The sequence below is a fragment of the Brassica napus genome, unplaced genomic scaffold, assembly GCF_020379485.1.
Source record: "Brassica napus cultivar Da-Ae unplaced genomic scaffold, Da-Ae ScsIHWf_1689;HRSCAF=2313, whole genome shotgun sequence".
NCBI classification, from domain to species: domain Eukaryota; kingdom Viridiplantae; phylum Streptophyta; class Magnoliopsida; order Brassicales; family Brassicaceae; genus Brassica; species Brassica napus.
Genome location: NW_026015106.1, coordinates 154963 through 168154, shown reverse-complemented (window position 1 = coordinate 168154; position 13192 = coordinate 154963). Strand labels below are relative to the sequence as shown.

The 13192-nt window shown below is 39.5% G+C and overlaps 2 protein-coding genes across 3 annotated transcripts; both read right to left on the bottom strand.

Moving 5' to 3' along the window:
* Positions 1-4426: 4426 nt before the first annotated feature.
* LOC106430388 lies at positions 4427-8249 on the bottom strand. Of its 2 annotated transcripts, XM_048772476.1 has the most exons (7): positions 8206-8249; positions 6488-8114; positions 6134-6404; positions 5779-6028; positions 5389-5676; positions 5208-5313; positions 4427-5138 (listed from the first exon to the last, which is right to left on the bottom strand). In XM_048772476.1, the coding sequence occupies exons 1-7, from the start codon at positions 8232-8234 to the stop codon at positions 4527-4529; spliced, it is 3183 nt and encodes a 1060-aa protein (XP_048628433.1). In that variant the 5' UTR covers positions 8235-8249; the 3' UTR covers positions 4427-4526. The 2 variants fall into 2 exon arrangements, with proteins under 2 accessions (XP_048628433.1, XP_013726622.1); XM_013871168.3 differs by having other exon boundaries at positions 5779-6404.
* A 695-nt stretch (positions 8250-8944) lies between these two features.
* Positions 8945-12625, bottom strand: LOC106388262. The gene is made up of 9 exons (XM_013828291.3): positions 12199-12625; positions 11239-12027; positions 10953-11159; positions 10783-10872; positions 10598-10705; positions 10284-10517; positions 9846-10196; positions 9456-9767; positions 8945-9381 (listed from the first exon to the last, which is right to left on the bottom strand). The coding sequence occupies exons 2-9, from the start codon at positions 12013-12015 to the stop codon at positions 9094-9096; spliced, it is 2367 nt and encodes a 788-aa protein (XP_013683745.1). The 5' UTR covers positions 12016-12027; positions 12199-12625; the 3' UTR covers positions 8945-9093.
* Between the last annotated feature and the right edge of the window lie 567 nt (positions 12626-13192).

Below are 13192 nucleotides of genomic sequence, written 5' to 3'. Positions count from 1 at the left end.
GCAGCAATGATGACTACATCAGGAGATCAGACCTTGATGCGCTCTTCAAAATGCTAAAGGAAAACGGTAACACTTATGGTTATTCCTTTGGAGCATCTATGATTGCATATAAGGATGATCACTTGATTAGAGAACTAGTAGAACGGTTAGAGGCTAGGAATGAGTATAGATGTGCACACATTGCTAGAAATGATAGGATGCATTCATCACTTAGTAATCTATGTCATAATGCTAAACGAGTAGATAAACCATTGATTGTTGATTCTGGTGCATCACATCATATGATAAGTGATGAGAAACTGATTAAGGATATAGAACCTACTCATGGACATGTGATGATAGCAAATGGAGATAAAATACCTATTAAGGGAATAGGAAAGCTTAAGTTGTTTAACAAAGAATCTAAAGCCTTTTACATGCCTGAATTCACATCAAACCTATTATCTGTAAAGAAATGTACTAATGATTTACAATGCAATGTTATCTTTAGTCCTAATGATGTGAAGTTTCAGGATATTGAGAGCAGCAGATTGATTGGGAAAGGGGTGACTAAAGGAGATCTCTATATGCTTGAAGAACTCACTTCTGTTCCTGATTATAGTTGCTCGTTTACTTCTGCTTCTTTGTTGAATAAACATGCATTGTGGCATGCTAGAGTAGGACACCCTCATGTTAAAGCTTTGAACTTAATGGTACCAGGTGTTGTGTTTGAAAACAAAAATTGTGAAGCTTGCATCTTAGGCAAGCATTGTAGAACTGTGTTTCAAAAGTCTACTACTGTTTATGAGAATTGCTTTGATCTAGTTCATTCAGATGTATGGACTGCCCCTTGCTTATCTAGAGATAGCTATAAGTATTTTGTCACATTCATTGATGAAAAATCCAAATACACCTGGTTAACCTTAATTCAGACCAAAGATAGGGTACTTGATGCATTTAGGAACTTTCAAACGTATGTGACTAACCATTATCATGCTAAGATTAAAATTTTGAGATCAGATAATGGAGGAGAGTACACAAGCAATGCATTCAAGCAGCACTTATCACAATATGGAATTCTACATCAAACAAGCTGTCCGTATACTCCACAGCAAAATGGAGTGGCTGAGAGGAAGAATAGGCACCTCATGGAAGTAGCAAGGTCACTTATGTTTCAGAGTAACGTCCCAAAGAGATTTTGGAGTGATGCAGTTGCCACTGCTTGTTACTTGATCAATAGAACTCCAACCAAGATTCTGAATGAGAAGGCTCCATTTGAAGTTCTAAACAAGTACAGGCCAGTTCTTGATTACTTGAAAGTCTTTGGATGTCTATGCTTTTTGCTCAAACCAGGAGAGATGCGCAACAAGCTAGAAGCAAGAAGTACTAAGGCTGTATTCATAGGATACTCAGCTACACAGAAAGGATACAAGTGCTATGATCCTATAGCAAGAAGAGTACTTGTATCTAGAGACGTGAAGTTCTTAGAAGATAGAGGGTACTATGAAGAAAAGAATCAAGAAGACCTGAAGGACTTGACATCCGACAAGGCCACCACCTTGCGGATCATCCTTGAAGGTCTTGGAATCAGTACATCCCAGGATCCAAGAGATCACACGACTACACCTCCTGAAGTTGGTTCACCATCCCACCTTGATCATGAGGGAGGAGAGGAGCATGAAGAGCCTATGCAAGAGGCTAACCAAGATGATGGAGGAGTAGAGGATGAAGGAGAAGAGAGCATAGGCTCTGATGGTCATGGGCATGATCATGGTGTGATACAAACACCTTCTCAAAACGAAGTGGTAGAAGAACAACAGGAAGAAGAACCGGTTGTGCAACCACTAAGAAGGAGTACAAGGATAAGGAAGGATCCTTCTAGCTGGGTAAACACGAGAGTGTACTACAATGCCCAAGCTGTGGAGCATCCTTCTCAAGCCGTGTGCTCCTTTGCTCAATATCCAGAAGCACATTGTGCCTTCATGGTAAACTTGGATGAGAATCACATCCCAAGAAGCTATGAAGAGGCAATGAAGGATAAGGAATGGAAGGAATCAGTAGGAGCTGAGGCAGGAGCTATGATAAAGAATGATACATGGTATGAGAGTGAACTACCAAAAGGGAAGAAAGCAGTGTCTAGTAGATGGATCTTCACAATCAAATACAAGGCTGATGGACAGATTGAGAGGAAGAAAACTAGACTAGTAGCAAGAGGGTTCACTCAGACATATGGGGAGGATTACATTGAGACATTTGCCCCTGTAGCTAAGCTACACACCATTAGGATTGTTCTAAGCTTGGCAGTTAATCTTGGATGGGGATTGTGGCAAATGGATGTAAAGAATGCATTCTTACAAGGGGAACTTGAGGATGAAGTCTACATGTATCCTCCACCAGGCCTAGAACATCTAGTGAAGAAAGGGAATGTACTGAGGTTAAAGAAAGCTATCTATGGCTTGAAGCAATCACCAAGAGCGTGGTATAACAAGTTGAGCACAACCTTGAATGGACGTGGCTTCAGGAAGTCAGAGTTAGATCACACACTTTTCACCCTCACTACACCCTCAGGTATGGTTGCTCTCCTTGTGTATGTGGATGATATCATTATCACAGGAAGTGATAAGGAGGGTATCAAAGCAACCAAGGAGTTTCTCAAATCCATGTTTGAAATCAAAGATTTGGGAGAAATGAAATACTTTCTTGGAATTGAGATTTGTAGATCCAAGGAAGGGTTATTCATGTCCCAAAGGAAGTATACACTTGATCTTTTGAAAGATGCAGGTGCTTATGGAGGCAAGACAGCAAGGATGCCTATGGAGGATGGCTACAAAGTACCAAGAGAGGGGGAGATTGAAGACAGCAAGCCATTTCATGATCCTAAACTCTATAGAAAACTTGTTGGCAAATTGATTTACCTTACCATCACAAGACCTGACATATGTTTTGCTGTGAATCAGGTGAGTCAACATATGCAGCTTCCCAAGGAACATCATTGGCACATGGTGGAGAGGCTGCTGATGTATCTGAATGGCTCGCCAGATCAAGGAGTCTGGATGGGGTGCAATGGAAGCACTGAAGTGGTGGGCTATTGTGATGCTGATTGGGCAGGAGATAGAGCTGACAGGAGATCAACAACCGGCTATTGCACATTCATTGGAGGCAACTTGGTTACATGGAAGAGTAAGAAGCAGAAGGTGGTCTCTTGCTCAAGTGCAGAAGCTGAGTATAGAGCTATGCTGAAGCTTACCAACGAGCTGGTGTGGATCAAAGGCATCTTGAAGCATTTGGAGATTGATCAAGCCGCGCCTATGACAATGCATTGTGATAACCAAGCAGCTATCCACATTGCCTCCAACTCGGTGTTTCATGAGAGAACCAAGCACATTGAAGTTGATTGTCACAAAGTGAGGCAGATGATCATCCTAGGAGTCATCCTGCCATGCTACACTCGGAGTGAAGATCAGTTGGCTGATGTGTTCACTAAGGCTGCAAGACAAAAGACTATGGAGTCCATTCACATTAGATTGGGACTCATAGATCTTGGGAAGAGAAGGAGTTGATCCCCTAAGTCATGAGGTCTTTACTCTTTTTCCCTCATCAAAGTTTTGTCCCAATGGGTTTTCTTTGGTGAGGTTTTTAATGAGGAAGATCTCATGGCTGTCCAAGCTTAGACTATCACAAAGCTAAGCTTGAGGGGGAGTGTTGAGATGTGTTGAGGTATATGTGAAGGCATTGAGGAGTTAAGGACATGAGAAAGCTAAGGAGTGAAAGGAAAGGGAGTGAAGAGTGAGCTAAGGCATGGTACGGACGGGCCATCCGTACACTGACCGTACCAAGGTAAAACTAGGATGGTAACTTCACCGAGGAACTCGTATGGACCGAGGTGAAGTTACACTTGACCAAAAGCTTATCCAGACGTTGGAGTGGATAAGGGAGGCGCGGCTTGACAGCTAGGACAGGCTGGCAAGGGCTGGAAAGGAAGAGCATCTTGGACTTGGATCAGGAAGATGCCCGAACGTGTGAGGACAGTCATTGGCCGGTTCAAACAAAAGCAAACACTACAGGAAATAAGGGTTTTGATGGCACCGCTAAAGCGCTATAAGACGCTACCATAGCGTTGTAGAAAGCGCTCCAATATCGCCCGCGATAATAGGTCTCGTACATTTCATAGCGGATTTTTGTTGTGCTATTGATATTTTATTATTAATAGCGGTTCTTGTTATGCAATTGTAAATTTGTATTATAGCGTCGCCAAAATGATATTATAACTTTTTAACTATAGCATTTTTTAAAATTAAATATAGCGATTTGTAATTACTATTGTCGTCTTCTATCAATAGCAATATTTGAACATTTCATTGCATTTTTTTATATGCAATTGTTTCATTTTGTTTATAACAAATTTTATTTAATATTTTGATTTTTAAAATAATAGAGAATCAAAAAATGTAAAATAAAAATTAATTCTAATTAAAATTCGAAGAAAATTAAAATATTCGAAAATAAAAAATATATTCAATTCTCACAAATTTTCCATGCAAAAAAAATCAATCAGCAACTATAATTCCATCACAATCATCTCTAACACAAAAACTTTCATCATCAGACAATTGCTCTGTATCATCAAATTCCTGTGCGAGTAATGGTGCTCCGACAACGTCTTCCTCTGTCTCGAGTTCATGATATCCTCTCGGTGGTGCTCTCATAACAACATACCAAGGCGATTCTTCATCTTCTCTAGAGTAAAATACCTGTTTTGCTTGTGATGGTAGAATGTATGGATCTTGTAAATATGGCGTTTGGTTGACATGAAGATTGACAAGGGTGAAACCATCTTCTTCCTTAACACCGTAGCCTCTGTTCGCCCAATTACACTTGAATAAAGGAACGCTGAACATGTGGTAATCGAGAAGAATGATCTCTGTTATCACTCCATAATATGTGACCATATCGGCTGTATGTCTTGTATCTCTTGCAGAAGATCTACACATGCTGAAAGCTTCGTAAGTGACTCCACTATTCTGAGTCTTTCGCTTAACGGATTGTATGTGAAATCGGTTCCCGTTAATGACAAAACCTTTATTGGTATGAGCAGTAAACCTTGGTCCAAAGGCCAACCACCTCAGCTTCGTAGAATGCTCCTTTGAGTTAGAAGGTATCTAACAAGGATGTAAAACTGTGTGAGCTATGTGAATAGAAAAGTGAACAGATAGTGAAGTTGTACAAACCTTATTCTTCACCCATTCAGCAAATTGTTGGGTGTGATGCTTCCATAACAAAGTTTCATTTGTTGCTAATCGAACATCATTATCTTGCAGTTCTTGTAAGTGCTTCCTGGTTCTCATAACAAAGTAGAGAGTTATCAGACTGATAAAAAAATCTGAATTTGAGAGGGACAGTAGAACTTACTCAACATAGGGATCCATAATAGCCATATTCATCAAAACATATCGATGTGCTATGTCTCTATCTTTCTCTGAAAGAATAAGCTCTGTTCCCTTTTGCAGTGGTCGACCTTCAAGAACCATTCCATCAGACTGAATATCTTCATTACGGTTAAGTACTTCTTCAACGGGTACAGAATTCTTTAGGAACTCTAAACAAAAGGCTATGCATTCTCCAGCTAAGTACCCCTCAGCCATACATGCTTCTGGCCTAGCAAAATTCTTTACATATGCCTTGAGTGTTTTCATGTATCTACAGCTCAAACAATATAGCAATAGTTACAAACCTCAGTTGATCGGAAAAACAGTTCAGGATATAAACAATTTACATTACGCGAACAAAATGAAAACAAACCTCTCAAACGGATACATCCAACGAAAGTGCACAGGACCTCCCAAACGTGCCTCTCTTGCTAGGTGTAAAGGAAGGTGGAACATGATATCGAAGAGCGATGGAGGAAAGAACCGCTCGAGTTGGCACATTGTCTCCACAAACTCATTTTCCAAAGTTATCAGCTTCTCCGCGTCAATAGCACGCTGACACAATCTGTTGAAGTAGTTACATACTCGAGTTACTGCCACTCTTGGTCCTCTTGGAAGCAACCCTCGTAACGCAGCAGGTAACAGATTTTGGATTAGTACATGATGATCATGGGATTTAAGACTTCCAATCATAGGAGGGTTAATTGAAACAACATTTGCAATATTACCGCAGTAGCCGTCAGGGCCTCTAAACGCAGACAACCTTTGACAAAATATCTTTTTCTCTTCCTTACTGAGCCAATAAGTTGCTGGAGGCAAGTAGAATCTCTTTCCCCGTACCTGTGTGTGCAAGTTTTTCCGGATTCCAATATCTTCTAAGTCCTGTCTCGCTTTGAGGCCATCTTTTGACTTAGCACTCTGCATCAGCGTTGATAATAATGCATCAGACAAGTTCTTTTCCACGTGCATGACGTCGATGTTGTGACGCACCGGCAAATCCTAACACATTGAAAACAGAATGATCAGTTAATGGATAAACAAAATGTGACAATCGTATCTCAGTCTAACAATAGCTATAATACCTTCCAGTACGGTAAATCGAAGAATATTGATCGTTTCTTCCACCTCCATTGATCACTCGTTTCATCATTTTCTTCGTCTTCAGCCACCTCATCTTCTGAGACAACATTTCTCTTCCTTTTTTTTTTCTTTGCTAAAGATCTTCCAAAGTCATTCCTGAAGTTCTTTAGTGTTGCAAATATTTCTGCACCGGTTTGAATCCTGTTTGCAGTCCCCTTCTCCACTGTATTATCAAACCATCCTTTCCTGCGTCTGTAGTGATGTCCAGGGCTTAGTCGCTTCCTATTCCCCAAATACACATACTTGCGACTAAACTTGAGCCACCTATTTGGTGTATCCTTTCCACAAACATTGCATGCTTGTTTCCCTTTAACTTTACAACCTGCCAAACTACCTAGAGCCGGGTAGTCGCTTATAGTCCACAACAACATAGCTTTTAGTGTGAACTTCTCTTTCAGGAATGAGTCGTATACCTGAATCCCCTCACTCCACAATTCTTGTAAGTCTTCAACCAGTGGCTCTAGATAAACATCAATGTTGTTGCTCGGAGCCGTCGGTCCAGGGATCAACATAGTCAACATGACGTTCTCAGCCTTCATACACAGAGTTGGTGGCAAGTTGTAATTGACTAACAACACTGGCCAAGTACTATACTTTGTGTTCTGGATAGAGAAAGGGTTCATACCATCTGTTGACAGGCCGAGTCGAAGGTTTCTTGCTTCACTAGCAAACTCTGGCCACTTATTATTCACTTGAGCCCAAGATAACGAGTCAACAGGATGTCGCATTATACCATCTTCAGTGGCATTGTTGGCATGCCATCGCAAATCCTCAGCCATCCTTGCTGATCTAAACATCCTCTTGAATCTGTCTTTGATCGGAAAATACCGTAGGACCTTTGCAGGAATTCCTTTCTTTTCTTCATTACTGTGCTTATCAATTTCCCATCTAGAAGCACTACATCTTGGGCAGGTTTCCAACTCCTCATATTGCTTCCTATAGAGAATACAATCGTTCTTGCACGCATGAATCATTTCGTAGCCAAACCCAAAAATCTTCAAGAACTTCTTAATCGAATCAGTCGACTTTGGTAGTACATTACCTTCTGGTAGCATGTCATGTAATGCCGACAGTAGCTGATCAAAGTAAGCCTCTGACATTCCACTCTTTACTTTGATGCGGTAAAGGGCCATGATCGCAGAAACTTTGGTGTGCTTGCTACATGTCAAGTACAATGGAGTTTCAGCATCTCTCAACTTCTTCCTAAACTCCGAGTCTTCATCAGGTTCACCATGTACAGGCTCTCCTCCAGTGTCATCAGAAGGCGGTTCATCAGGTTCACCACTATCAAAATAAGCCGTCCTTAGCAAACCATAAGCCTCTGTTTCTGATTGAGGGACACTATCATTCATATCAGACCTTCTCTCACCATGAAGACTCCAACAAGAACTCCTCATATACTTCTTATCCATACCCCTAATCACAAGATGCTCCGTTACTTTGTCTAAAACTTGATGGGAAAGGTTTCTGCAGTGAGTACAGGGACATAATATTTCTGTCGGATCTCCTAACCTCCTCGCTGATGCAGTAACAAAGCCTGTTGCTCCTTCGAAATATTCGAGGCTAGCCCTATATATATATATAAGGAACAGAATCAGAACAAAAAATTTGGAACAGAAGAAGAATTCGTCATGAATTAAAATGTCGAAAAGATTACTACCTTGGAAGCCAAACCCATGCTTTTTCCATATCAGAACAATATAACTTCGAGGGAAATCGACTGAAACCTTCGATTTTCGAAAAGGAGGCGTCAGCAAAAGGAACTAAACCTAGATTTGAGTAATCGCAGAAGGAGAATGAACAGATCTCCGATGGAAAGACGGAGATTGAAAGATTAAAAAATCAGATCCTACGGCTTCTATGAAGGCACGTCATCTATCCCCACCATTCCTTCTTATTGGTTTATGTACAATTCTATATTAATTTATTTTTAAATTACGAAAAATGCATGAAAATGATGGGAAATTATGTTATAAACAAAATTTAAATTTTAATAAATTTTATTATTAATTTTTTTTAACAAAAATATTATATGTTTGAAATAAGTATAAAATGATTTCTCTATATGGAGAATAGATGATGATAGGGTTGAATCCTTATGTGTTATATAGGGTTGAATCCCTAAATAAACCCTAAAATCTAAATTTGTTTCATCTAAATTGTATAAATTTGTTACAATAGGGTTGAATCCCTAAATTTGAATCCCTATATGATGATAGGGTATAAATTTGTTACAATAGGGTTGAATCCCTAAATAAACCCTAAAATCTAAATTGTATAAATTTTTATGAACAATTTATTTGTAAAAATTTTAATGGAACACTTAAATTGTATAAATTATTTTGAAACACTTATTTTTTAAAAATTTTAAAGGACCACTTATTTTTATAATTTATATATATGCCAAGCCTACATAATCTTATTAGAAATATGTCTTAACAACCAAACAAAATATGTCTTACAACCAAACAAGCAAAATATGTCTTAAAACAAAACAAGCATACTCCGATCCATAAATATGTCTTTGAGAATACTCGATCGAGTACATTTAAACATACAGAATCTTATCATTTGGCCAAGCCACTGTGCTGCCCACAGCATCTGATATGTCTTCCAGAAAAGAGTTTGGTCTCCATAGAGATGCATCTTCAATCAAGGCCACTTCAACCCAGACCCGACTTGCATTGGGACCTAACGGGACGTGATGGACTAAACACAATGGATCAGTACTACTTACTCTGCCTTCTGCGACTTTCCGTCCTGAGTTGTTGTGGTCCAACAAGATGCACTTCTTTTTACCACCTGAACGGGTGGAACTAGTGCTGCCACTTGGACTCTACAAGCACAACAAATACATCACACCAACTACATCTAAATAAGTTTGTAAAAGAGAGAAGTTTGTAAATTTACCAATGAAGGCCTTCTGACACTAGCTTCCCCTTCATCTTCAGGAACTTTAATTACTGATACATTATGGAGCGGCCATGCGATCTTTTCATTAACAGCATCACTCATTGTTGTCATGTCACTTGTTGGCCTCCATAGAAAAGCTTTCCCATTAATCACCTTAGCAACTCTCATAACTACAGCATTCGGACCCAAAGGAACATTGTTCACCATCTCATATGGGTCAGTCGAACCCATAAAACCTTCAGCGATTACCTCGACGCCCTTAACCCAATCGTAGATCTTGCACCTTTCAAGATCATCTACGGTAGTATTCTATATTGACAATGCATATGGTTAGTATCATGTTGAATTTTATAATACAAACGTAAGTATACGTGCTAATGGAATGACCTTTGATCTTAACACATCCGAGGAAACTGGATGGTTGTTCGATGCACTATCTAGTATCAGTTTATCAATTGGCCATGGAATTTTGCATCCCGCTGCTTCCTGAAGATTACGCACATCCGTAGTTGGCCTCCAAACAGATGCCTTCGGGTTTGATACCGACTTTACAACAACCGCCGCGGCGTTAGGACCAATCGGAATACGACCAATCTTGTATGTACCTTCAGCAGAGCAGAATTCTCCTTCAGCGACAACAACATCTTTTGACTCACACCAATCAAGTAGTTGAACTCTAGTTCCTTCTTTGTATACATAACTAGCCTCAGATGGAGAAACACAATCATCATTGTTTTTCTGTAAAAACATAAAATGAATCATTGATTTTATATCAATCAAGGAAATTCTACATTATATAACCAGTTAAAACTAAAGAAAATTCACCTTATTTCCAGCTAAGTCACGGACCAGAATCTTCAAGTCTTTAATCTCGCTTTCCAAGTCGGCAAGTTTGGAGTCTCTAGCTGACAAGAATGCTAGTTTCGTAGCAGTAATCCCTCTTCCCAACCCTCTGACTCGTCCAGGTTTGTCTACTCCCAACACTTGACTAACAGCATCTTCTTTTATATTAACACTGGATGTGGAGTCCATTTGACTATCAAGTGAAATTATTTTTTCCTGAGACAAACACAATATAAGTTATGGTCCTTTTCAATACCAAAAAGAGTAACTTAATTAATCAGACAATGAAACCTTACAATGGTTTCAGCAAACTCAGGTCTAACAGGTCTACCATCAGAGTGAGTGTGTCCTGCTATCCAGACCTTGCTCCGGCTAATCTTCTTAGGGTCTTCACTCTTTTTTTTCTACAAGAGTGATATATTGTTTTACTTATCAGTTTGTTCTATCTTCAGATATAATATAATTACATACTGTTACTTACCATTTCACAAGCTAGACGATTCATTCCTCTACGACTAGTGGTGTGAGGAATCTGAGCTCTCCTTAGTGCTCTGTACTTTTCACTCTTTGCCTACAATATTATTAAATCAAATTTGATCAATCAAATCTCCGAAGTAAACACTTAAAAACCAAATGCTCTGTATATTTCACCTTGAACACAGACGAAGTCCTACTCTTAACCCAAGCGCTCCAAACCTGAACAGATCGAATGTTGCTTGGTTTCAGTGCTGCTCTCTCTGTGGAGCTTTTTGCATTTCGCAGTTGTGATACAAGCCTTGACTTTCCAGATCTCCACAAACAGCCCATCTGTTTGAAGACTGAATCTTTTTGCCACTCTTCTTTCAAATCAAACCTCGCCTGCAGTAATGTATGCAAATGCCACACATTATAATCCTTACAAAGACATTATACAATAGACTTAAGGGCATATATATACCTGAATTTCCTCCCATAATGTGTCCTTTGTCTGCTTATCAAGATTCCTCCAATCATCAAGAAGTACAGTCACATGTTCGCGTACAAGGGGTCCAAGGAACGATGAAAGTGTCACTGATCCAGGACCTACATGTTCGCCAAGCTCAGTGAATGACACAGAAACCTTCTCTTGATGATCCTTGGCCACTTTACGCATCTTTGTGGGTCCTCTTTTCTTCTTTTGTTTTCCATCAGATGGCGATGCTTCTGCTCCTGAAATGCCATTCTCAGTTTCAATGTCAGCTTCTCTCGGCTGAGAAGGTTCTTGAGTAACTCCATTCTCAGGTTCCATGTCAGCTTCTCTCGACTGAGAAGGTTCTTGAGTAAATCCATTCTCAGGTTCCATGTCAGCTTCTCTCGGCTGAGAAGGTTCTTGAGTAACTCCATTTTCAGCTTCCATGTCAGCTTCTCTCGGCTGAGAAGGTTCTTCAGTAACTCCATTCTCAGACTGAGACTGTTCTTCAGCAATGACATTCTCAACTTCAATTTCCACATGTGGATCATCACCATCACCATCACCATCCGCCTCATTAACATCTTCAGAAACCTTTGTCGGGACTTCGTCAGCACTTTCTTGCCTTATCTCAATGTTTTCTTCTTCAATAGCAACTTCTTTTCCCTTATTTAACTTACGCATTTTCGTACTCTTTCTGGTTATCTCAATGAACTCTGTTTCTGCTTCCAGACCTTGGGAACGTCTGCTTCTTCTAACCATTCCTCCTCGTGTCTTCGGCCCCATGTTAATTTGTTCCTAAAAAAATCATTTTTGAGATCTATTGAGATAATAAGCAATCGATTAATTTTCATGATTGTAGATTGTAAAAATGGAAGACGATCGATACATATCTATTGAGATAATAAGCAATCGATTATTATCATGATGCATGCAAGTTAAAGAAGACAGAGATCAAAGAAGACAAACCTGAGATCGAAGAAGACAAAGAAGACAGAGATCGATGAAGACAAAGAAGACAGAGATCGATGATTCCGAAGGGGTCTCACGAAGAACACTTTGGGAGAGAAAATGCAGAGACGATATTCTTTTGTTTTAATGAAAAAGTACTAAATATTCTTTGCTTTGGTCAAAGATATATTTCCCACAAAATTTATCATTCGCGGGTTTTAATAAAAAAATAAGCGGTCGAGGATACCATAACGATTATTCTTTCTCAGTGCTATAATCTAAAGATCAAAATCCCAAAAACATGCGCGCTTGCAAATTTCATTTTGCCGCTCCAGATATAATAGCTTTTTACTTAAAGAAACGCTATTATATTTCTAGCCACAAACATACAATAGCACAAACTTCTTTTCCGCTATATTACATTGCTATTAAAACCCTTATTTCCTGTAGTGAAAGGCTCCTCCCTTGACCTCACATGCTTATCTACTCTTGTGTTTCGAAAACCCTAATGTCTAGAACAATATAAATATGTAACCTCACTCATTAATAAAGCCAGACAGTTCTGAGTCTCTCTCTAATCTCTTAAGGCACCATGATTCTCTCTTAGACACTAAACAGCTCTCAAGTCTCTTAATCTTTCACAATCTCTTTCTAATCTCTACTTAAACTCTCACTTATACTCTAGTTACTCTAAGGATCTCTAAATCTCATACCTTCTTGCAGCTTGTACCTCTCTTCCATCTATCTGGCTTCTTGTTTATCTCCCACACATCACACATGTGTTCAACTAGCTCACAAATCTCTCCCATAAGAAAGCCAAAGATCACATCTTGCTTCCTCCTTCCTTGATACCAACTCGGACTTGCTGTATGAGTTTTCACCATACTCAACTCTGATTCAACTTCTCTCAGCCTCTCCACAAGCTGATACAACTCGTTCTTCCCTTTTCTTAGACTATAGATCACGCCCTTGGCTTCATGAACCTCCAACCTTGCTGTCTGACCTTCTTCAG

Bases quoted from the DNA above. Each gene is read 5' to 3' on its own strand.
- LOC106430388 (XM_013871168.3), bottom strand. From the start codon at position 8,234: ATGGAAAAAGCATGGGTTTGGCTTCCAAG. The intron at 5,314-5,388 runs GTAAGTTCTACT...TATGAGAACCAG, and splicing joins ATTATGGATCCCTATGTTGA to GAAGCACTTACAAGAACTGC. The intron at 5,139-5,207 runs GTTTGTACAACT...CATCCTTGTTAG, and splicing joins CTGAATGGGTGAAGAATAAG to ATACCTTCTAACTCAAAGGA.
- LOC106388262 (XM_013828291.3), bottom strand. From the start codon at position 12,015: ATGGGGCCGAAGACACGAGGAGGAATGGTTAGAAGAAGCAGACGTTCC. The intron at 10,706-10,782 runs GTAAGTAACAGT...TCACTCTTGTAG, and splicing joins ATCGTCTAGCTTGTGAAATG to AAAAAAAAGAGTGAAGACCC. The intron at 10,518-10,597 runs GTAAGGTTTCAT...TGTTTGTCTCAG, and splicing joins CTGAGTTTGCTGAAACCATT to GAAAAAATAATTTCACTTGA.